The sequence below is a fragment of the Corvus moneduloides genome, chromosome 4, assembly GCF_009650955.1.
Source record: "Corvus moneduloides isolate bCorMon1 chromosome 4, bCorMon1.pri, whole genome shotgun sequence".
Classification (NCBI taxonomy): Eukaryota; Metazoa; Chordata; class Aves; order Passeriformes; family Corvidae; genus Corvus; species Corvus moneduloides.
This window is the reverse complement of record NC_045479.1, coordinates 49785966-49810284: the sequence shown is the minus strand read 5'-3', so window position 1 is coordinate 49810284 and position 24319 is coordinate 49785966. Positions and strand designations below refer to the sequence as shown.

Genomic DNA, 24319 nt, shown 5'->3' with positions numbered 1-24319 from the left:
ATCAGTGCACTAAGCATTTTTGTATAGGAATGGCAGCATGAGTTAAATATTAGGAGCAGTTGAAGGACTTGCTGGGACCAAAAGTTGTGGTGTTGGGTTCTGGGCTTTTCTGTGACTTGAAGCTGACTGCTACTGCAGGGACTGGGAGCAGAGCCCTGTCTTCCTGGGGTAGATTCATAAGCTGTATTTTTTCCTACAGCAGGCTGCAAAACACATGAATTTGAAAACAACAGGCATCTGTGCTCCACACAGAGGTTAGGGGTCAAGGTGAGACTGTAATTTAGTTGTGGAGTTTATCATGTGGTGGTGCTTCTTGCATAAACAAAGCTTCTAAATTTAAGTTTTAGGGTAAAATAGGAAAAAAGGAACAACATTTCCTTAATAAGTGAAGCCAACTTGGAGACTCGTGAAACCTTTTTGGGAAACAATTGACAGAAAGGTGGTTTGTGGACATGCTCCACCATTTCATAACAGACTTGTTCTGGGCTACTAGAACTACCTGCACTTATTCATTAGGCCAAGTCCCAGTACTTTGTTACGCAGCTCTCATATAGGTACAAGAGGGAAAGGGAATAAAAAGCCCAAAATACATTTTGTGTGTGTGTTGAAGGCAGTGGATTTGAAAAATATAAAAGTGTAACTTGTCATCGAGCGTAAGTGGGCTTGGCTGCCTGTGGCTCCACTGTAGCTGCATTAAATGACATAACCTAAAGACCCATGTAAAAATATTTTTTTTCTCTCATAGTTTTTAAAGCAAAACCACTGATCAACTCTTTCTTTTAAAACAAAGAATGCATGTAAATATGTGTCCTCTATATTCATCAGACATACTGTTGAATTTGATAGACCTATCATTTGTACGCTATCTATATTGTTGCTTTAATGCATTCCCTCACTACTTTGATAAAAGCCGTAAGATGTTGCCACTAGTCCTTTGATGTTTCCTTCTGATGTTACAGTACCTCTTTTTTTCTTCTTTTCCAAAAAATCTGTTTTGCATAAACATGAGCAGACAAGACATTTCTAGTTAAGGATAGAAACATCAAGTTCTATCAATAGAAGGACAAAACGAGAAACCATATCCAGAGTGTTATATACTCTTTTGAAGCCCTTATAGATGAAAATATTGTAAATATTTTAGAGAAAATATGATAATGTTTCATTAGTTAAAAAAGAAAAAATAATCTTGGGTGCTGTGAATTTTCTTGTGACCCAACAATTAATTTTCTAATAAACTGGAAGAATAAATCTTACAAGGGCAAGAAAATATTTGCATGTCTGTTCTTGTCTATAAACTAACAATTTCTTAACAGGGATTTATAGGTTATCATACAAGAGAAAAGACTGAATTATTTTATTTAGTCTCAAAGCCTTATGTTGTATTTCGAAAAATAAAGTTTCTTAATCTGTTTTTTTTTTACTGCAAATAAGTAAGGTATTATTATTATTATTGGTAGTGGTGGTAGTAGTAGTAATAGTAGTAGAAGAAGAAAAAGATGTTTCCACTCAAGATCCCAGTGAAGAGGTGGTGACCCTGTCCCAAGGGGACTGGAATAATCCTTGCCCTCAGAATCTTCCCAAATGAAAAAGATATACTAATAGTCATAAATAGATACTGTTATTGAAATTTATCAAGGAAAATAGGTTAAAAGTTTTGCTCAAGGTTGTATAGGGAAAATGTAGCAAGGGCAGGGAATACACAGCACTCCTGAGTGCCAATCCACCGTAATTTAAATTACTGGCAAGTGTTGTGGAAAGAGTGATTTTCCTGTGAATGGCATGACTGTTTTGCTGCATTCAAGAAGAACCTAGTGTAGTGGAGCCACATCATGGTCTGGTGATTAAAAAATGCTAACTTAAGCCAAGAAATGCCAGTTTGTCTTCTTACTTCTCCCAAGACATGCGTATCCTTTGGCTATTCAAAGTTTTATGATCAATTCTCAGCAGTGTAAAGAGGCATAGAATATTGCTTCTTTTTCACACAGCTGAAATGGGGTACAGTTCTTAAAGGCTTTTTTCATAGCTCACTAATGCAGGATGCACTTGACAATTACTGATTAAAGCTCCAGTCATACAAACAATTGTCCATGTGACTATTTCCCTGAAGTTAGTGAAAGCTCTTCACAGGATACAATGGAAAACTCTAGGTAGTTGCAGGATCAGGGCCTAGAAAGGTATTAGCAAGGATAAGGACATCTAGCACCTATAAGCAATGATAAAAAAGAAACCAATGCTTTCACCATCCCACCTCCAATGAGGTGGATGGAAGTAGAGCTAAAGTAAGCTGCTACTAAATGGGGAATTTGGGAATTGGAAATAAGTAGGTAAAACCCCTCCTATTTATCTGTGGAATGAAAAAATATGCAATTATAAAAAGTTCCAGAGGAACAGAAAAACAGAAGGAATTATTGAGAATTAATATTTATTAAATACATTTATTTCTTACCCTTCTTCAAATCACATACTGCTTTTGTGTCCACCTTCTGTGTTTACTGTGTTGCTAAAGCTATTGAGTTCAGACTTAGGAGGATGGAGACATGGCTTGTGGCCTTCAACATCTACTGATCACTAGTAGAGATCCCCTAATCCCCCCCAGTTTTCATCTGCAATACTCTATACACTCTATTTTAATACTGGTTGATTTTATTGTTGAGCTATAAAAATGTTAACTGTGGAATTTTCTTTGACTCTTAATGAGTCCTCAGCCAAAAAATATGTTCCCAGGTCCCTTACTGGTCAGTATTTGAAGAATGGTTAGTAAATTAGTTGCTGCCAGGACTTCTCTTCCATGAGACACTATTCCCCTCCCAGCCACGGCAGTTTTTACACAATGGACACCTTTCACACTTTGACATAAAATCTCTTTCAAATAAGTTTCTGTGTGCATCCTCTTAACAGTGAAACCATGCTGCTGGTAGTGTCTTCTTGTTTGTGAGGAAGAGAGGCTGAAATTTGCTTTAATGAAGCAATAAAAGTTTTAAATTACTTGCCTGCCTATCCTTTGTCTGTCCAAAATTTACCACCTTGAAGAGAACCTTAGCAATAAAACAACCACATATCGTTTGGATCCATAAGATGATCAAAACCCCTGCTGGGAGTATGACTGTTTCTTGTTTTGCTGGTAGTCTTTTGTATGATTCCCAGCTCATGCTGGCAAAGAACTTTCTGGCTGATGTACTCCTGTGGTGCCTTGAGCTTCATGTCTAACATCAGGGCCCTTTGTTCTGTGCAAATACACAGAAGTCTTCTCTTCTCCAGTTTTCCTTTTATTCTGTTAAGGCTGTTTAGTTTTCATTGTGATGACAGACTAATCTTTCTTTTCCTTTGCAGTTGGTGTGGTTTAACCTCAGCAGGCAACAAAATACCACACAACTGTTTGCTCACTTCCCCTTCCCCTGCCACCCAGTGATGGGAAGGGAAGGAAAATCAGGAAAGGAAAGAAAACACAAATCATGGGTTGAGTTAAAGAAAGTTTAATAATTGAAAGAAGTAAAAGATAATAACCACAACAAGAACAACAAGAATAACAACACTACTTCTAATAATTGTAGTAGAAAGGAGAGGGAGAGAGGGAAATAAAACCCAAGACAAGTGATGCACAATACAGTTGCTCACCACCTGCTGAATGATGCTAAGCCTGTCTGAGCCACAACTGGCTCTCCTCTGCAGGTAAATCTCCCCAGTTTATATACTGGGCATGGTGTTTAGTGGTGTGGAATATTCTTTTGGCCATTTCATGTCAGCTGTCCTTGCTATGCTCCCTCCCAGCTTCATGTGCAGCTCCTCACTGGCAGAGCACGAGTCACTGAATAGTCCCTGACTCAGAGTAGCTACTACTTAGCAACATCTAGAACATCCATGTATGATCAACATTAATCTCATTCTTAATCCAAAACACAGCTACTGAGAAGAAAATTATCTCAGCTGCAGCCAGGACATTAGTTTTATTTCACTTATTTTCTTTTCAAGGTCTTTATTTTTGCTTTCAAGTGTTGTGGTTAGGCATAGAGGGAGACCCCAAATACCTTCTAAGTAAAAAGTGATGTTTTTTTCTATTGCTTTGTATTCTGATAGCTTTTTTGACAAAAAGCCTATTTTTTTCAACTTACATCATCTGCTAAATCTAGATGGTTGATGTAAATTTTGCTTTTTTAATTAGTCATAGTGTTCTCCTCTTTTGTAAATGTATTAAACCCAGTTCTTGTTTTGAGTCTACTCATCCTGAGTCAGCATATCCTGCTCATCCAGCTACTCTGAACATTGCCTCAAAGCATTCCAGTAAATAGCAGGATAATGCCATCTGCAAATCTCAGGTGACTTGAGTATTCTTCATTGATACTGCTATGCTTAGTTTCTTATTCAAGGTTTACATGACCTTACAGGAGAAAAGAGTGTTGCTGACATAATTGAAAAGGACCTTTTCATTTACCTTGCTAAATGTAAATTTCCACTGAACTGCACTATAAATGTTTTTGGAGAGAGAAAATCTACAATAATGTAAAATGTATTTTTGGAAGTGAATATGAAATTTTAGTAGTCTACATGAAAATCTTGCTTCAAGAATTGAAAATGTGAGTTAAATTAGCTGGGCTGGAGACTCATGGATTAATGTGACAAGCTAAATTCTGCTGCTGGAAATCCAGCCGTGAGGAGGGACAGCAGCAATTTTACACTTCAAGTAGTTTCATAATCTTTAGATAAGGATACTCCTGCCTAATAAAGAGATCATCCTGACTGTAACTGTGGGCTGTGCAGTCATGCATGGGTGGTCAAAGAAGGAGTAAAACTGAAAAAAATCTCAGAGACCAGAACAGCTACAGTCTGAGGCCATGTTTACCTATGCTGTATTTTGTGTCAGCTTTCTGTAAGAAAGCCTTCCTCACTCTGGCAAGCACTTATCCATCTGTTAATTCAGTGGGATGCTCCTGAGGCCCACTAATGTAAGGATAAAATCTGGACTTGAGTGACAAAAATAAAAGTATTACCAAAATTTAACTGTCTTACATATATGCTCTGCATCCAGCTAAGAAAAATGTGATGAACCCGAGTAAATCTCTGTGAATTGTGTTAAACTACTTTGAGATAATGCTGAACAAACCGTGATTGTGAATTGGGTTGAGAATAACCCTAGTGTTAGATGTTGAAGATAATTATCTCATTCCAGATTTCAATAATAACAAAAGACTACAATAGGAAGAGTTCTGTGTCACAAAGCATTTAGGCTTTGTGGGCTTTTGAATGGCAACAGTGATGACAGAATGACAAAAATGATTGATGGAAACTGCTACCACGGCCATACTGTTATGCTATTGACTTCTTCCAGCATATATTCTACAGTAAATAATTAATTTAAGATACAGATAGGAAGTTTCTTACCTTAAAAGTTCTGTATCATTTCTTCTTTAACTGAAATTCCAGCCAGAGTTAAGGAAATGCCCTTATGAACCATTTCTCCTTTCTTTCCCTCAAACTGACTGGATATACACAGACATACATTATTCATGGCCAGATTTGTACTAGTCTTTTCTCGATTGCCGTTCTGTGTTTGGGTACCCAGGCTCTGGGGCGATGCTGTTGTGGAGAGGTGATAAAACTGATAGAAGTCCCAGGCTCTGCAGATAGGTAATGATGCTGGCAAATCAATGTGTCTGTACTTTTAGCTTTCTGATGAAAATCAGGGTAATTGATTCATACTTTATTTTGTGTGTGTGATGGAGTCACAGTTTTATCTGCCAGCCTCTTAGCCAGACCAAAGAAAGTAGCATTTGCCTTCTCTCTGTAACATGGCCTACTGGTTATGCTGCAAAATGCTAATTAACTTCCTTGAATATTAAATAAATTTTTTAATACTAATAAACTCACTTACTAAATCTTAGCATTAACATTCACAGCACACTACTTTGTTGCAGTGCAAACACTGTGACGTTTTCCTGCTGAAAGTTCTGTGGCAAAATAGTAAGGACTCTTTAAAACAGCTATCATTATTAAATATCCTTACTTTCAAGTAACAATATTTCACACAGATACATAAATATCACAATAATTTTTCTAGGCAACTCTAACAACTTCTTTTTAAGTTGTACATTCCTTTCAACATTAGGATCATTTAATTTGAAAGACTTATTCTGTACAATACAGCTTATAAATAATGCTCTTAATAATGGCTTACCAGTACTAAGCTTTAATTCTGTATTCACACAGAATTCTCGTTTAACTAAGTGGGAGTTTCTCTCGATTAATCCCAGTAAAATCAATCATCTTTTGTTAATTAACGATTTTATTTAGTGGCTATTAGTTGGAAACTTAAGTAGTTTGAGCTTAGCCCAATATCACTCTTCCAGCTCCAATTCTATAGGGTCTACTAAGTGCACAAAGGTTTGTCGTACCTAAATTGAAATGGAAATGCTATAGGGTACTACTCAAACACTGAAGTATGTGTAAAGTATGTGTTTCTGCTAGGCTGACTTTTGATTCTATTTATGGTGTTTTTACAGCAGTTCTTGTTCTAAGATTTTTTAAAGGCTGATTTCAGAACATAAAGGCACTGATTTTGGATCTGTTGTATATTATAAACGGTATTAACATTTTATCTTTTGGTTTTTTGTTTTTTTTTTTTTTGCTAATTGAGCTAGCGTTGAATGGAACATATTGTGATCTAAGATTAGTTTAAACACACATCAAAAGGCAAGACTGCCTTCTCAGTTCAGTACTGAAAGTACCAATTATGTTATTTTTGTGAGATTTCCTGTCAACTGCAGAGTACAGCAAAACTTAAGTGTTTGGAGCTTTGCATGCTGTAAGTGTTCCTTGAATAAATTTTTGCTTCCCTCGTATTCAGCAGATGCTCTTCAGTGTTAGTCTGAAATGCATGTTTTCCGACTCAAACATACAAAATTATAGTTCAGAAAATATTCCTCAAAATAAATTACAATTTTTTAAGCAAACATTTATATTCATGATCATTTCTGGTAGTATTAGGTGTTTATTCACTTACAGCTAGGCTCTTAATTTAACTCTTTTTTTTAAGAATAGTGACAAACACAAATTTTTTGAAGTTATTAAAATATTTCAAGGGCCACATGCTTAATGCATTGTAAATCCACTGCTACTACTCTCAGTCCATAAGTGGAAGTGTATTGCCAAAAGTGTACACAGATTTCTGGCTGATGTTTAGGTAATGAATGTAATATTTGCTAACCCCATGAACAGCATGACAGCAGCATCCTTTGGGCATGAACACACATTTAGGCTCATTGCTGCTTACAGCCATAAAACATATTTGGACACAAAATTGGCCAGGTAGCTTTTTAAAAACTGCTTTTACCAGGTGATATGAGATTTTTTTTTTTTTTCTTTTTTTTTTTTTTTTTTTTTTTTTTACTTTTTTCTCCTATAGTTATCCTTGAAGTACCAAAGTACCATTCCTGGTTTTGACAGAAGCCAGAAACATCACCTACTGCTGTCAGCTAACCCAGTCCGCTCGCTTTGTATGAAAGCACGCTCTGTGGCCAGATCCTAAGCTGGCTCAAAATGATGTTGCTGCCTTGACTTCACAAAAATCGTGTTGTGAAGCTGAACCTAAGATGCCTACTTTGAAAGCTTCCTCCCTTGCCCTCTTTATCATTCTGAGATGGAGGAAATAGAAATAGAAAGCACATTTCTCAGACTGAAGCTAGTTTTGTCTGTGCCTTTACAGAATCTATAACCCTTCACAGGCTTAAAATATCTTGTCCAACAGATCAGCCTTCCTGATGCAACTGTCTCACCAAACCACCTTATGGCACTGGCTTTATTTCCTCTATTCTTGCAGTGCATGGGCTGGGGGGTACATACCTCTTTACAGTTTGTTTTCAAAATGAGGGAGGACTGAAACACAAAAACAAAGGGTAGTAACAAGCAGTGGTGTCATCTGGTGGTGAAATTGCTACCACTTTTAACAAACTGACCATGCTTTTTAACCAATAGGTTTCTTTTTTTTTTTGAGGTTGTTGCTGTAGTCCCCTTGGCATACATTCATAAATCTTTCATATTAGAAACAGGCAAACCCAGTGATTTTATCCAAAATCACTGAACTTTTTAAACTTCATTTTTGTGGAAGAATAGTACACAGAGGTAGGTTTACTGTGTTCAGGCTTCGAAGTTTTCTTCAGCTTGTGCTGCCAAAACATGACAATGTTATTGCAGTGTGAATTATAAATGTTATTCTTTGTGTGCCAACAACAATGGAGTGGAACACTAATGGTCCAAAGGAATGGAGAAGTAAAGACAAAAGCACTTATCCCTCCCTCAGATATATACTCAAATGTGAAAATACTATTTCCTACTCTTACTGTTTTACCATCAGTACTTTTCTGCCGCATTATAATTGATGTCCATATCTTTACCTACCAGGAAAATACACCTTTTAGATCTAGCTTCAAGGACTGTTTTGCTGTTTGTAACTGACCAACAGGATATTACTGCCATCATTTAATCTCAAATGATGCAGTGTCTGCTCACCTGGGGAGCCGGAGAAAGCGTACAGCAAAAAATGACTAAATTGGTACTTCATGATCCCTTTTCATACTTTTTAAGGCTGACTTCTTTCTGAGTTCTCTTAACCTTTAAAGTGAGACAAAATTGAAAGAAATTATAGTTTCCACATGAAAAGAATTAGAAGTCAAAGAACAAACCAAAGTCTTTTGAAACTATTCTTACTTACACATTGATGTAGTACACATACCAACTGGTTTTCTGCAATGTCAGACCTATATTACAAACTTTACAGATGGATAACAAAATAGACCATATGGGTGTTCATAATACAGTAATCTTTTTTCTTCTCTGAGAGCTTTCATTGGAAGTTTAATGGTTAAAAATGCTGAAATTAAAATATAAGCTTTTGTGTCCGCAAGAATTTTCCTTATTGCCTATTGGCCTGCGTTATATGAGTAATATATTTTGGAGTAGATTTCTTTTAGATGTATGCCACTTGCCAGAAAATCTGGAACTGCTGAATAAAAAACATCTGGTTATGGATTTCCTATGCATCTATAACTGTAATTTCTATGGGTCTGTGCTAGTCATTGCAGTTGACAAACACAGAACTTTTAATGTTCCTATTTTGTTTCTCCTGCAAGGACTGAACAACCCACACTGATGGAAATTCACTAACACTAACATTTTTAACTCAAAAGGAGTTGATTGTGCTTTCTATATTCAAAACTGATTTTCCTTGAATCTGTTTGTGATATGGTCTTCTACATTTAATAGCAACTTATTAGCTGACCCAATTTGAATGACTTCTGGAGGCAGGGACAAGTAATTAAATAAAGGTATCAGGACCTAGCTCTTTAAATGTAGCTAGCCATAGGAAAAGGTTTTTTTACATTCTTGAAATGCAATAGTGAATACAGTCCTGTAATAACACCAACAATAAAGATGAACTGGAACAGTAAAGATTTTTTATATTCACAGATTTCATGAATCAGTGAGAGCATGGACAGGGTCACTGTGCAGAGTCAAAGTAAGGATATTAGCTGGGGTTTCTTAATTTGATTGTGAACCATTGCTATGCTTGTGTGGCCTGTAGTGGTTAACTGTAGTGGTTGGTTTTATTCACAGTTTAGATTTTCAGCTTAAATTCCAAGTTAAATCAAAGGGATGGTTTTGTAAAAATACTTCCTGTAGTTTGCTTTGCTTAACTTTATACGCTGTTTTTATAGTGCAATGTTAAAAACTTGATTCTTTTCTGCCAGTGAAGACCACAAAGTCATCGAGACTCATAGTTATTTTAAAACATGACAAGCTGGCCTTAAGACCTTAGGGATCCTTTCTTCAGAAGTCAAGCTGGTGATGGATAAGGAGCCATCAGAGCTGTGTGTATCTTAACTGCAGGAGTTCAATTAAGAAGCCAAGAGTGTCTCAGGTACACCGGTGCAAATGGAAGTGCTTACTTTGATAATGTCTCTGTAGTTGCTCAGTGCAGGTAGTTGGCTTCCCCCAACTCATTTCTGATTGCACAAGGAGGTTAGCACAGAGGAATACCTGAAAGGACTGAGCTCCATCAACGTTCACTGAGTGTTAGAGAATACCACAATGGGAAATGCTATCAAAATCCCAGTGCCTGCACGGGGATTTGTCAGGAAATGGTTAGCTGTAAGATCTAGCTTCTATTAGCTACAGCCCTGAGAGCTCTGCTGCCTTTCTTCTCCTGAGAGAAACACTGTTCTGCCGCCTATGCTGTGCAAAGAAAGTTTTCTTACCCAGCATTGGTTTCTGCAAAGTCTGCTCTGCAGTTGTTTCGCTCCCACATTCCTCTTGCTTTTCATAGTACTTGGAAGTGTGATGGAGAATTTCCAATTGCTCCCACCCTACCCCACATTTATCAGCTAATTTTAGACATTGAGATACTAAAATACACAAGCAGTAGTCATTGTTGAAGACATGGTCTTTGTCAATGTCTTGAAAGCTACTGTAAGTCATCAACTAAACACAGCTGTAAATTTCCAGACTAGATGTCTTTTGTATTTTTTCTTCATGCATATTAATGTGAAGGTCTCATAAACTCAGATCAAAGTTCCTATAGGAAAAATATTCACATTTAAAAATTAATTACTGTGTTTAGCTTAAGTAATTAATTGGCATAATCAAACATGCTTTTATAAACTAAACATTAAAGTGAACAGCTACAGTATTTGGTGATAGTCTTTAGGATAGATGAGAAGTGTATAATTCCTAAGTTAAATTGAATTTTCATTTTATTATGAAATAATTTTACAAATAGTCTCCTCAAAAAGTTTAATAAAGAGAGCAGGAGAAACAAACAACTGATTTTCATTTGTAATAGATGTTAAAAAGGATTATTTCATAACTAAAAATGCTTTTTTTTTCTACCCCTTAAAATACATTTGAAAGTCCTCAGATATGGAGAAAAAATAGTCTGTGTTGTGACTGTGTTTCTTATCTTAAAATGGAATTAAAATTTCTGGGTACTTACAGAACATTTTAATAATTAAGAGTGGATAATTAAATGCTTATTTTTTAGTACAGTGGCTGAAAAGAACATGAAGTCCCATCACTCATTTGCAGAGAGGTGTTTTGTTCAGGATTGATAATAAATTATGCAATCCTATCAGGGGGAGAACTTTTTTTTCAAAAACTATTAAAAAACTGAAACAAATTAATATCCAGTATAAATGGCAAACTTTAGTGAAGTCTGCTGATTTCTGTCCAGTACACTATGATTATCTTTAAGCATACTATTTTGTAGCAGAAATTTAAACATTTATAAAATTTAGAGTGACTTTTCATCAAAGAAAAGGTTGCTATTAAAATAGCCAGGTCTCAGGTCCAAAATCCCATAAAATCTAAACACAGCAAGGGTTTTTAGGCCCCTCATTCTAATTCCTCTAAAACCACGGGTTTTTGTATTGCATTCAGTTATTACCCTACTACACAGCTTTGAGTCCAAGAATATTTTTGATAAAAGTGCATCTTGGATTTGGCTACTCTATGTTTCCCAGAAAGTCATCAATTCTTTCTTTGAAGAAAACAGTATTTAGAGGACTTCCTTTTGAGTACTTCACTGTTTCTGCAGACAATTTCTGCTATGCCTCATTTCAACTTTTGGCCAGTGGCTCTTACTCTGCTTTTTGTGCTAGCTTTCACATTCAGCATCTCCCACGAATTTCACAAATTTTTTTTCACAAACTGACAACAAGAACATAGCTGAGCTTCTTTAAGCTTTCATTGAAATACCCTTTTCTCAACCTTCAATTACTTCCATAGCTATTTTTTACATACTTTCTATTTTTCAACAGTGTTTCAAAAATATTTAGGGTAAAAATATTCTTAGGCTTCCATTATTGAACTCTCCTGAGTCATAAATAAAAGCAGAGTAAAGCCAGGCTCCTATTCACTACCTTCTTTATGCCATTTTTCCTTTCTTCCTATAGCATCAGTGGGACACTCCTGTTGAGTTGCTGGCTTGTTATGACCCCAAATTCTTCGCAGACTCATTGCTTGAGGTGTTTTCCTCATTGTTGAATCCTGTATTTCTTCTTCCATTATATGCAGATTTGTATTACTCTGGCTGGAAACACTACTCTAAAAAATATTTATGCTTTTTAGTTGTTTTTATTTGTCATTAGTCCCACATCACTGATGGCAAAATTGAGTAATACAATGCTTAACAGCCCCTCTTTCTGACGCCAAGCCTTTGCTGATCACTTTCTTTTGCATGTTCGTTAGCCAATGCTTAATCCAGTTAAAACATGCTTTATTGATACTGTGTAGTGCTATATTTTTAATTACAATATTGAGTGATACTAAGTCAAAAGGCACACAAAAGTTGAAGTGTATTATACCTACATCATTATCTTTGGCAACCCAACTTAAAATCTCATCAAAGAGCAGAAGTAGATTTGTTTGACAAGGCTTATTTTGCAGAGAACTATGTTGACTAATTTATTATTAATTACATTCCTATCTTTTAATAATTTATTAATTGAATCTCTTTTCAGTTTTCATATTATTTCTTTCGGGAATGATGTTGGGCTGAGCAGCCTGGGAGTACAGATAACACCTGCTTGCTCTTAGTGGAACACCAAAAAAGATGTAGCACTTCTGCTTAATGGAATATCAGTGACATTGCTCATGCCTTCTTTAGGTCTCCCAAATAGGTCTTCTTTCTTAATTTTGACATGCTAGATATTCTTTTACTAGAAGAAGAAAAATTCCATCAGCAAATTGTGAAGTGAAGCAGTTTATGTAAATAAACTGCTGAAAGTCTAGTTATGCCATTGTGCAACATATTAGAAATGAAACCAAACTTAGTGTGAATGTGGGAAAAGATGTTACACAACTGTACTGCAGTGTTACAACACGGTGACGTGTGCTCAAATTAGAAAGAGCAATTAAAGAAGTCTGAATATGCATCTGTAATTCTGAAAGACTCTTATGTTCTTGTTCCCAGAACTGGGTTGTCAGTGAGATATAAAATAGAAATAGATACAGTCAGTTTCCTGTGCCTTGATATATTTTTTTGGATTATAAAATCCATCTCAAAGTGTTCCTTTCTGTTTCAGCTTTGTGGAACTGGTAGAATTTTAATATTTGCATTTGTGTTGGATGCTTTTAGTTCCCTTCATGCTTGATGTTTCTGGTTCTGAGATGACTTTAAATTCACTATGTTTAGGAAAGCCAGATATTAGACAAAACAGTGCCTAGGAGGGAGTGGATAATCTATTAACTGTTAGATTTTATGCTGTCCTTTATTCCTCAAATAATCTGGATTAATTAGCATTTAAGGTAAATGGCTACAGCTGCTGCAAGAGAATGTCTGGGAGGAGAACCACCACTTCATCTGCACAAATCCATCAGCTAGTTACACTTTGCACATGTGATATCAGGAGCACTCGGCAGGAAGGGCCAGATCAGCGACTATGCTAAGGGCTAGAGCAGATGTACCAGGAGAACAACACTAAGTCCTGGGCTGTGTCTGAGGTTTGTCTGAGTCAGGGTCTGGATCATAAGGTGGTCACTGAGCACCTATTTTTTGCTAGGAATTCCTAGAAATCAGGTATACAAACAAGGAAAGTCATCCATCTCATCAAAAAATTGGATGGCAGAGAGACATTTAATAGAAAATGTTCTGCGAGAGCTAGAAGATAGGCTTTATCAAATCACACTGCTTAATTTTTGTCAGACATGAGAACCCAGGCCCCACAGACGTGCCAGATTTTTGGATGCTCTATCCTGAAAGCCATTTCAGGGTCTTCCTTTATGCTTTTCTGCTTTAAACAAATGATTAATTATTCATTGATGCACAGAGACAAAATAAAGAAGGTAAATCTATATTCAGACTGTTGTGACAGTGTTGGGGTTTTAGTTTAGTCTGTTTTTTCTCTGTTAAAGGAATTTTCTCCCATATGCATGTTGCTAGGGGACAAATAGCTGTACTTAAGAAAGACAAAAGGGGAGTGGGGCGGACCTGGCTACTCCTTTGTCTATACCTGGGTGTGGGGTCAGTTCGCTCTGAGCGTCCGGGGAGAGAAGCTGCAGAGAAAGGAGCTGCTGCTTCTTTCTTTTTTGGCCGTTCTTTCTTCCTGCTGGAAACAACGCCGGGACCCCAAAAGCCGCTTTCCCTGCCCTGCTGGAGACCGAGCTGTGGCTGCCCTGCTCCGCTGCTGCTTCGAGCTTTCGCTACGCTGTAGCCCTGCTCGCCCTGCCTGCCTGGGCCTCCGTGGGTTTTTCCCATCTGGATACATCTCGTCTGCCACCCGGGATTTGCGTTCGTCCCTGCCGTTCCAGCCTGCTGTCCCTGAGAGCCCGGGATCAACTGCCCAGGGGTTTGTGAAGCCTTTGTTCCATCCCTTCCCGGGATCCCAGGGCACCGGTGCCGCGTGCTCCCCGAGCTCGCTCCGGAGCGCCCCCTGCAGCCGCGGGGGAACCATCGCACCTGCCCTGCTCACCGGGAGCCGCCAGCGCCCCTGCCGGCTGCGAGCGGAACTGCACCCGAGGGGAAATAGCCTGACAGCCGAGAAGGCTGGCACTGGGTTTGTGATTGCTGTTACTGCCATAGTTGTTGTTGTTTTGTTTGACTGGTTATATACATATATATATATAGTAAAGAACTGTTATTCCTATTTCCCACATCTTCGCCTAAAGGCTCTTGATTTCAAAATATAATAACTTGGAGGGAAAAGGGGTTATATCTGCCACTTCAAGGGGGGCCTCTGCCTTCCTTAGCAGACACCTGTCTTTCAAAACCGAGACAGATCTTGGCGCCCAACGTGGGGCCTAAGGGCATTAAGAGATAGAGGTGAAAAAGGAATAACAGTTCCTCGATAACTTTATTTTGTGTGCTGGATATTGGAACCTTGTTAGGCAGCACTATGTGGTCTAGTTTACCCTGGTTCGGGTGGCATGTAGCCGTGGCTATATTCTTCCCCTTTGCAGCTCCTTACTTGAATATGGGTCCTCTGACTAAGGCTACCATTGCTGTTATCCAGCTTGCGTTATGGGTCGAGAAGGTGAGGAATTCATGGGTTTTTAACTTCCTCCGGAATGTGGGCACATGGATAAACAGCATGATAATGACCCCGATAAGGTCAGGTGCACAGGACAGATGATGTGGAACCTGGCAAGGCTAGGGCCATCACAATACACCACCTTCATTGCAACGATTGATGCTGACAATACCCGAGAAACAGTGGGCTCTGTTGCCAACAGGCTCAGGCATTATGACAGCATGATCAATGGCCCGCTAAAAGCTCATGTCTCTGCTGTGGTCCAGGACCTCAAAGAGGAGATGAAGGAGAAGATGGAGGAGATGAGGGAGGAGATGAGGAGGGTCAGTGTGGCACCAGTGCGAGTCACAGGCCCCCAAGTCAGAGCCCGTCGTCCCCCTGCTAGAGAGAGAGGGTACACCCCACGAGCTGAGCTGTGGTTTTTCCTGTGTGAGCATGGGGAAGACATGAGAAGGTGGGATGGGAAACCCACCTCTGCCCTGGCAGCGCGGGTGCGTGAACTCAAGGAGGGAGGCACTAACCGAGGGGGTTCCGCTAAGGTGAAAGTAGCCCCAGCCTCCCGTGACCGAGCTGCCAGGCATTACAGAAGGGAGGATGATATGTCGGATCCCCTTGAAGGTACCTCGAGCATGTACACCCAGGGAAAGAATGATAACCAGGGCTAGAGGGGCCCTGCCTCTAGCCAGGAAGAGGCACGGGAGAACCGAGTTTTCTGGACGGTGTGGATCCGATGGCCTGGCACATCAGAGCCACAAAAATATGATGCATTGGTTGATACTGGGGCACAGTGTACTTTAATGCCATCGGGACATGTGGGGGCAGAACCTGTATCCATCGCTGGGGTGACTGGGGGATCACAGCAGTTGACCCTTTTGGAAGCTGAGGTGAGCCTGACTGGGAAGGAGTGGCAAAAGCATCCGATTGTGACCGGCCCAGAGGCCCCGTGTATTCTGGGCATAGACTTCCTCCGGAATGGCTACTACAAAGATCCAAAAGGACTCAGATGGGCATTTGGGATTGCTGCTGTGGAGGCAGAGGGCATTAGGCAATTGAACACCTTGCCTGGACTATCTGAGAATCCTTCTGCAGTTGGGCTCCTGAAAGTGGAAGAGCAACGAGTGCCAATTGCCACCTCGACAGTGCACCGCCGGCAGTATCGGACAAATCGAGATGCTGTGATCCCCATCCACAAGATGATCCGCGAGCTGGAGAGTCAAGGGGTGGTCAGCAAGACCCACTCACCCTTCAACAGCCCCATCTGGCCTGTGCGCAAGTCTGACGGGGAATGGAGATTGACTGTGGACTATCGTGCCCTGAATGAAGTGACTCCACCGTTGAGCGCTGCCGTGCCAGACATGTTGGAGCTCCAGTACGAGCTGGAGTCCAAAGCAGCAAAGTGGTACGCCACTATTGACATTGCCAATGCATTCTTCTCCATTCCTCTGGCAGCAGAGTGCAGGCCTCAGTTTGCCTTCACCTGGAGGGGCGTGCAGTACACCTGGAATCGACTGCCCCAGGGGTGGAAGCACAGTCCCACCATCTGTCATGGACTGATCCAGACTGCACTAGAAAAGGGTGAGGCTCCAGAACATCTGCAGTACATTGATGACATCATTGTGTGGGGGAACACCGCAACCGAAGTGTTTGAGAAAGGAGAGAGAATAATTCAAATTCTCCTGCAAGCTGGTTTTGCCATCAAGAAGAGCAAGGTCAAGGGACCTGCCCGAGAGATCCAGTTCCTGGGAGTAAAGTGGCAAGATGGACGACGTCAGATTCCCATTGAGGTCATCAATAAGATCACAGCAATGTCTCCGCCGACCAACAAGAAGGAAACACAAGCTTTCCTAGGTGCTATAGGTTTCTGGAGGATGCACATTCCCGAGTACAGCCAGATCGTGAGTCCTCTCTACCTGGTTACCCGCAAGAAGAATGATTTCCACTGGGGCCCTGAACAGCAGCAGGCCTTCGCCCAGATCAAACAGGAAATTGCTCACGCCGTAGCCCTTGGCCCAGTCAGGACAGGACCAGAGGTGAAGAACGTGCTCTACTCTGCAGCCGGGAACAAGGGTCTATCCTGGAGCCTCTGGCAGAAGGTGCCTGGTGAGACTCGGGGCCGACCACTGGGATTCTGGAGCCGAAGCTACAGAGGGTCTGAAGCCAACTACACTCCCACAGAGAAGGAAATCCTGGCAGCTTATGAAGGAGTCCAGGCTGCCTCAGAAGTAATCGGCACAGAGGCACAACTCCTCCTGGCACCCCGACTACCGGTGCTGGGGTGGATGTTCAAAGGAAAGATTCCCTCCACGCATCACGCCACCGACGCTACTTGGAGCAAATGGATTGCCCTCATCACGCAGCGCGCCCGAATTGGAAACCCAAGTCGCCCTGGGATCTTGGAAATAATTACGAACTGGCCGGAAGGTGAGACTTTTGGGTTATCTTCTGAAGAAGAAGAGGAGCAGGTGACACGTGCCAAAGAAGCCCCACCATATAACGAGCTACCAGAGAGTGAAAGACAATACGCCCTCTTCACCGATGGTTCCTGCCGAATTGTAGGCGCTAGCCGGAAATGGAAAGCCGCTGTATGGAGCCCCACACGACAAGTTGCACAGGCTACTGAAGGAGAAGGTGGATCGAGCCAATTTGCTGAGCTCAAAGCTGTCCAATTAGCTCTGGACATAGCTGAAAGAGAGAAGTGGCCAAAGCTCTACCTCTACACTGATTCATGGATGGTAGCCAATGCTCTGTGGGGTTGGCTGGAAAGGTGGAATAAGGCAAACTGGCAGCGCAGAGGAAAACCAATCTGGGCTGCTGAAGAGTGGAAAGACATTGCCACTCGGGTAGAGAAGCTATCCGTGAAGGTCCGTCATGTAGATGCTCACATCCCCAAGAGCCGGGCTAATGAAGAACATCGTAACAACAAACAGGTAGATCAGGCTGCGAAAATAGAGGTGTCCCAGATAGACTTGGATTGGCAACATAAAGGAGAACTGTTCCTAGCTCGATGGGCCCATGATGCCTCAGGTCATCAGGGCAGAGATGCCACCTATAAGTGGGCACGAGACCGAGGGGTGGATCTAACCATGGACAGTATCTCCCAGGTGATCCATGATTGTGAGACATGCGCTGCGATCAAGCAGGCCAAGCGGGTGAAGCCTCTGTGGTATGGCGGGCGATGGTCCAAATACAAGTATGGGGAGGCCTGGCAGATTGATTACATCACACTGCCTCAAACCCGCCAAGGCAAGCGCTATGTGCTCACAATGGTAGAAGCCACCACTGGGTGGCTGGAGACCTACCCTGTGCCTCACGCTACTGCCCGGAACACCATCCTGGGCCTGGAAAAGCAAGTCCTTTGGAGGCATGGCACCCCTGAGAGAATCGAGTCTGACAATGGGACTCATTTCAAGAACAGCCTTATAAACACCTGGGCTAGAGAACATGGCATAGAGTGGGTGTACCACATCCCTTACCATGCACCAGCAGCTGGGAAGGTTGAGCGGTGTAATGGACTGCTTAAAACCACCTTGAAGGCACTGGGTGGGGGGACTTTCAAAAACTGGGAGATGCATTTAGCAAGAGCCACCTGGTTAGTTAACACTCGAGGTTCCACCAGCCGAGCAGGCCCTGCCCAATCTGAACCCCTACAAACAACAGACGGGGATAAGGTTCCAGTGGTGCACATGAGAGGTATGCTTGGAAAAACTGTTTGGGTAAAGTCTGCCTTGAGCAAAGACAAACCCATCCGTGGGGTTGTTTTTGCTCAGGGACCAGGCTGCACCTGGTGGGTGATGCAAAAGGATGGAGAGACCCGATGCTTACCTCAAGGGGACCTTGTTTTAGGGTGAACTACCCATGGCTCTGTACTTGTATCAGTACCAGCATGTATATTTGTATATAATTTGGGTAATGCATAGACTTATATGGTTAAAAAAGTTAAGTTTCATGTAACATGTTAGTATGGGAAAAAATTCGGGGTGGATAATGTTGGGGTTTTAGTTTAGTCTGTTTTTTCTCTGTTAAAGGAATTTTCTCCCATATGCATGTTGCTAGGGGACAAATAGCTGTACTTAAGAAAGACAAAAGGGGAGTGGGGCGGACCTGGCTACTCCTTTGTCTATACCTGGGTGTGGGGTCAGTTCGCTCTGAGCGTCCGGGGAGAGAAGCTGCAGAGAAAGGAGCTGCTGCTTCTTTCTTTTTTGGCCGTTCTTTCTTCCTGCTGGAAACAACGCCGGGACCCCAAAAGCCGCTTTCCCTGCCCTGCTGGAGACCGAGCTGTGGCTGCCCTGCTCCGCTGCTGCTTCGAGCTTTCGCTACGCTGTAGCCCTGCTCGCCCTGCCTGCCTGGGCCTCCGTGGGTTTTTCCCATCTGGATACATCTCGTCTGCCACCCGGGATTTGCGTTCGTCCCTGCCGTTCCAGCCTGCTGTCCCTGAGAGCCCGGGATCAACTGCCCAGGGGTTTGTGAAGCCTTTGTTCCATCCCTTCCCGGGATCCCAGGGCACCGGTGCCGCGTGCTCCCCGAGCTCGCTCCGGAGCGCCCCCTGCAGCCGCGGGGGAACCATCGCACCTGCCCTGCTCACCGGGAGCCGCCAGCGCCCCTGCCGGCTGCGAGCGGAACTGCACCCGAGGGGAAATAGCCTGACAGCCGAGAAGGCTGGCACTGGGTTTGTGATTGCTGTTACTGCCATAGTTGTTGTTGTTTTGTTTGACTGGTTATATACATATATATATATAGTAAAGAACTGTTATTCCTATTTCCCACATCTTCGCCTAAAGGCTCTTGATTTCAAAATATAATAACTTGGAGGGAAAAGGGGTTATATCTGCCACTTCAAGGGGGGCCTCTGCCTTCCTTAGCAGACACCTGTCTTTCAAAACCGAGACAGACAGTAAAAGGTGCATCAGCAAAAACATCTGAACCTTAAAATCCCACATAGACTCTGATAAAATTTTGTCACAGATTATGGGAATTCCTCAAAAGATACTGAATTGCCAAATCAGTCTCCCAGCACTGCTGGAGGATACCATACTAGGATTATTGGGAAAAATCAAAATTCTTCTTCCCTGGAAAATCTCTTCTTTTCCCCATATTTTTTGGAGAAAGATTATGTTTGGTGGATCTAAGAAACGCATGATTAAGATCTCTAAGCAGCCAAGTGCATGTTGATCTTGGTTATTTTACTTGTGAAATTACTTTATGTGGAACTGATATTTCAGGTCTTTTGCTTTTTGCATTAATTTCAGTGAACTTCTAACCTGTCACATCACTTTTTCACCAGACATGATAATGGTTATTCAGAGTTTCTATATGTAGACTATCAATTCAAATTTCCCCATTTTTAGATTTCTTTGCTTCTTCATGTTCTCAGGGCCTTGTCCAGACAAGTGGTGAAAATCTCTAAGGATGGAGATTCCACAGCCTCTCTGGGCAATGTGTGCCGGTGCTTAACCACTCCTTGTGAATCATTAAAATGAAGCTCAAAATCAAGTCAAACTTTAATGTTTAAAATTTTAGCAAAACTTACTTAAAATAGCTTAAATCATCTGCAATATTCAGAAAATCTAAACTGAAACTTACCTTAATACCACTAATAAAAGATAACAGAAGTCATGCAACATCCCAGTAGAGAATAAAACAGTCATACTTGGAATGGGACACTAGAGTATCTGGTTTTATAAAATTATGAGGATTTGAGTTTTTACTCTTAGTTCACACACATTACATGGACAGTTTTAAAAGTAAGTTCTATGTTTTGAGATCTTGACTTGCAATCTTAGTACTCCTTTCTCACACTATGAATTCCCCCCGCCCGCTTTTATTATACGTTAACAATACGATTATAAAAATAGTTTTCCCATTCTGCTTTGTCATTTCATTGTGGTTTGATTTTTAAAAGTGCTTTACTTTAGCAGTAAGTACTAAGACTTATTTAGAATATATAAAGATGAAAATCAGGGCACAGATCCATTTTTAGCCTCAAAAGTTCTGCTTTGTAATGACTGTAACTGGCACAGTAAAAGGGTGGAGAGGTTTGCAAAACCATAGCAACATAGATCCCATCAGCAAAGCTTTAATTCTTTTTCTGCTTGTGTAAGTTCAGGACAGGATATAATCACTGAAAGCCTATCATACTAAATAAGCACTTCTGATAAACTAGTTTTTACCTAGTCAGCAGTTAGCTGATTGTCTTTCACAGATCTTCCCTTTGCCCCGTGGGATGGTCCTGTGGTGGTTCACTAAGAAAACAGGATGCACAGAGATTTTGGTCTGCCACTAGCAATCTGGGGCCCAGAGAAAGAAAAAAAGCAAGCCATTGACTTTTCAGCAGTTTCCTTGTAGCACAACTCACTTATAAAAATTCCTTATTAAAAACAAATTTAAAACAAGGTAGTGTAGATTTTGGACACTCCAGTTTTCTTATGTTTCCCATTTAATTTGAAGGTATACGATATTCTTTGTTTTATGCTTCAGGTAGGCCCATAGAAATTCTAAGGCAGAAATTAATTGCTCATTACAAAATGTTCGTCAGCTTCATTTAAGATAAAAAATTAATGGGGGTGAAATGCAGTAAATGCAATTGTAGCCTACGTGTTGATCCCACTCGCATTTACACCACATAAAGAATCTGTGTTTTCAAAGCTCTTGCTTGCAGAGTTCTGCACTGCTGGAAAGAGATCTTCATCAGTTTAGGTACTGCAAGCCTCTGGGCAGCGGTCACTTTGCGTGGACTCAGTCAGTGAGTGCAGAGTCCAGCATAATCATGAATTGTCCATGGATGCTTCTGAAAGAGAAACAGAAAACAAAGTTACACACAGAATCCCTGCTACAGCCATCCAGTGGTTGTATTGTTTTTGTTTTCCCTTAATCTATTAGATTTTTCCCAAAGATAATACTCTGGTTAAACTGGCATGCAGTAGATTTCATTGGATTATCATTTAAGAAAATGCTTGAGTATCTAATTTTCAATACGAGCTTAAGTATGAAGGAATAAATAGATGCATAAGTATCTGAATTATTTGTTGTGATTTTACATATATCCTTACACATGATAAATCAGAACTTAAACTAACAGTGCATTATGCACTTTCTAAAACTAACACAAAGATCTAAGTCAAGACAAATAATGATTTAAATAAATCCCAAATACAGCTGTAATTTTTGCAACCTTATGTATGTAAGTATGCACACCTTCCTAACACAAACCAGGGGAAAATCCAAACAGTGTATTTAAGATTTTATATCAATATTTTAATGGAATATTATTTAATAACTTTAGGGCTTACATCAAAATAATTAATCTCATATTCATTACTTCATGGCATAGTCTTTTTTATATGAATGGAAAATTAAAGAAACATAAAATTATTCTGTAATGATTAAAAATAAAGTAGGTACTGCAATATTGTACAAAAATATAGCTTCAAATGCAAGCTGCTTTTATGGCTATTTATCTCTGCTTATGTATTTTGGGGGAATCAAAAAGTAGTTTGCTTAAATGACTAAATTTTTTTTGAGAAAAAGTCTACAAAACAAGTCTTTCTATTAATAACAAATAATAACAAATATTAATCATGCTTACTACACAGAAGCCACTTGAGAAAAATTTATTACAAGACATTTGTGACCAGTCGTGCCATAGGAAGCGGAGGGAGCCACAGGGCTGAAATGACAGTAAGGTTTATGTATGCAGTGCTCCTCTGGTAGTTAAATTGCAGGAATGTGACATTGATCTGAAATGGGAGCTGTTTGAAGTAGCAACTGTCAATCTCTGTAATCAAAGGATGGCCCAAAGTCTTACTCAATCAGCCATTTTGGCATGACCACTCAGTTTATAAAGCCCTATCCACTAAAAAAGTGATCTGTCCTCAAGAGGCCCTTCAAGAAGTCTGTGCAGTTTGTGGATAGTGAACAGTCATTCAGAACTATAGCTTGGACTCTATTGCAAAAGTACAGCAGTGCTTCATTAAAGTGACTGTACTTATTACAAGGTGAGACAAATGTGGATTGAGGTGTGAATGAATGTCTGCTGTTGTTGATGTTATTTAAAGTTGGTTGGATTATATTTCTCTTTTTGCACTTATTTACTCTATCATGTACAAAAGAGTCAATACTAATTTTAGAGTACTATGCATGTAGATTCGATTGCAGTGATCTCAAGAGAGATCACTTCTAAATGAGAGAAATGAGACCAGTAGCATATTTCTGGTCTTTTCTCAGGATCATGGTTATCTTTTCTAATTCTGTTTTTTTTATAATTTTTCAGTGTTTGTTCAGCTGTGTAAGGGAAAAGGGTAAATAAATAAAATATGTGTAAGGGTGTAAAACTGGAAAAAAAAAAGGTTAACAATTCTATCCAAGTGTTATTAAAGCTGAATAATTGTTTTGAAGTATTTTTGGTGAGCATATGGATAAATACCAATACAAGCAACTTGAAACTTCAGCAATTATTTCCATTCCTTCCCAGGTACAAACACACTTGGAAAACCAGTCTAGATACCACATACAGCAGAGCCAGAGGCACCAGGTGAAACAATACCTGACCCTTGATACCAAGCTGTCCAGCCAGACGCTCTCCCTGTCCCACTCTCACACAATCCAGCCTGCGGGAGTGACCTCCATTCTAAGAAACGGACACATGCCACCAGTGAGCAGCACTGGCACTCTGGAAAGCCCTGTCACCAAGCTGCTGGCCCTTGGAGGAGAACACGAAAATGCGGTAGGGCAGTGCTGGGTGAAGGAAAGGGGAGCTGGGCTTTGTCTACTTCTACAAAAAACTTACATGACCCACCTTGTACTAGAAGTGGGCAAGAGATTACTTTCTCTGCTTTCAAGGAGCCTCTGGTTACAGCAGTTGCTTTCTGTATCATTTTGAATTATGTGGGTCATTCCCTTGTATGCCTATGAATAGCTTACTGCAGGATCAAGCTTTTAGACTGCTGCCAGATAAAATGTACTGTTGCATCTTTTTCTATATGCATCATATGTTGCTGTATGTTTGCTGAATATGCACTTCGCAAAGCAAAACTTTTTCGTTCAGATGGGAGTTGTTTCTGTGTAAAGGTATTAACCTAGCCGCATAAAAAAAGTTAAATACTGATTACCTTCAAGATATAACTGAAAAACCTACTCATTCATTTTTCAGTTAGCTGGTATATTTTTATATGGGTTATCTTGGGTAAATTGGCAAAGATATGCTAACTTTAATGTCACCATCGATTTTAATAGAGGTGCAGCTATAATACAATGTCAGATTCTTAGTCAGTGTGAGACGTAGGTCATTATGGCTTTTAATACTTCAATAGATT

The 24319-nt window shown here is 40.4% G+C and overlaps 1 protein-coding gene across 4 annotated transcripts in view; it reads left to right on the top strand.

The window, feature by feature from the left end:
* TFEC (transcription factor EC) overlaps positions 1-24319 on the top strand; it is a 98686-nt gene that overhangs the window by 35148 nt on the left and 39219 nt on the right. For all 4 annotated transcript variants that reach the window (XM_032107456.1, XM_032107455.1, XM_032107457.1 and 1 more), the window contains exon 2: positions 23479-23730. In XM_032107456.1, coding sequence (XP_031963347.1) covers positions 23479-23730 — 252 coding nt within the window. The remainder of the gene's footprint in view (positions 1-23478; positions 23731-24319) is intronic.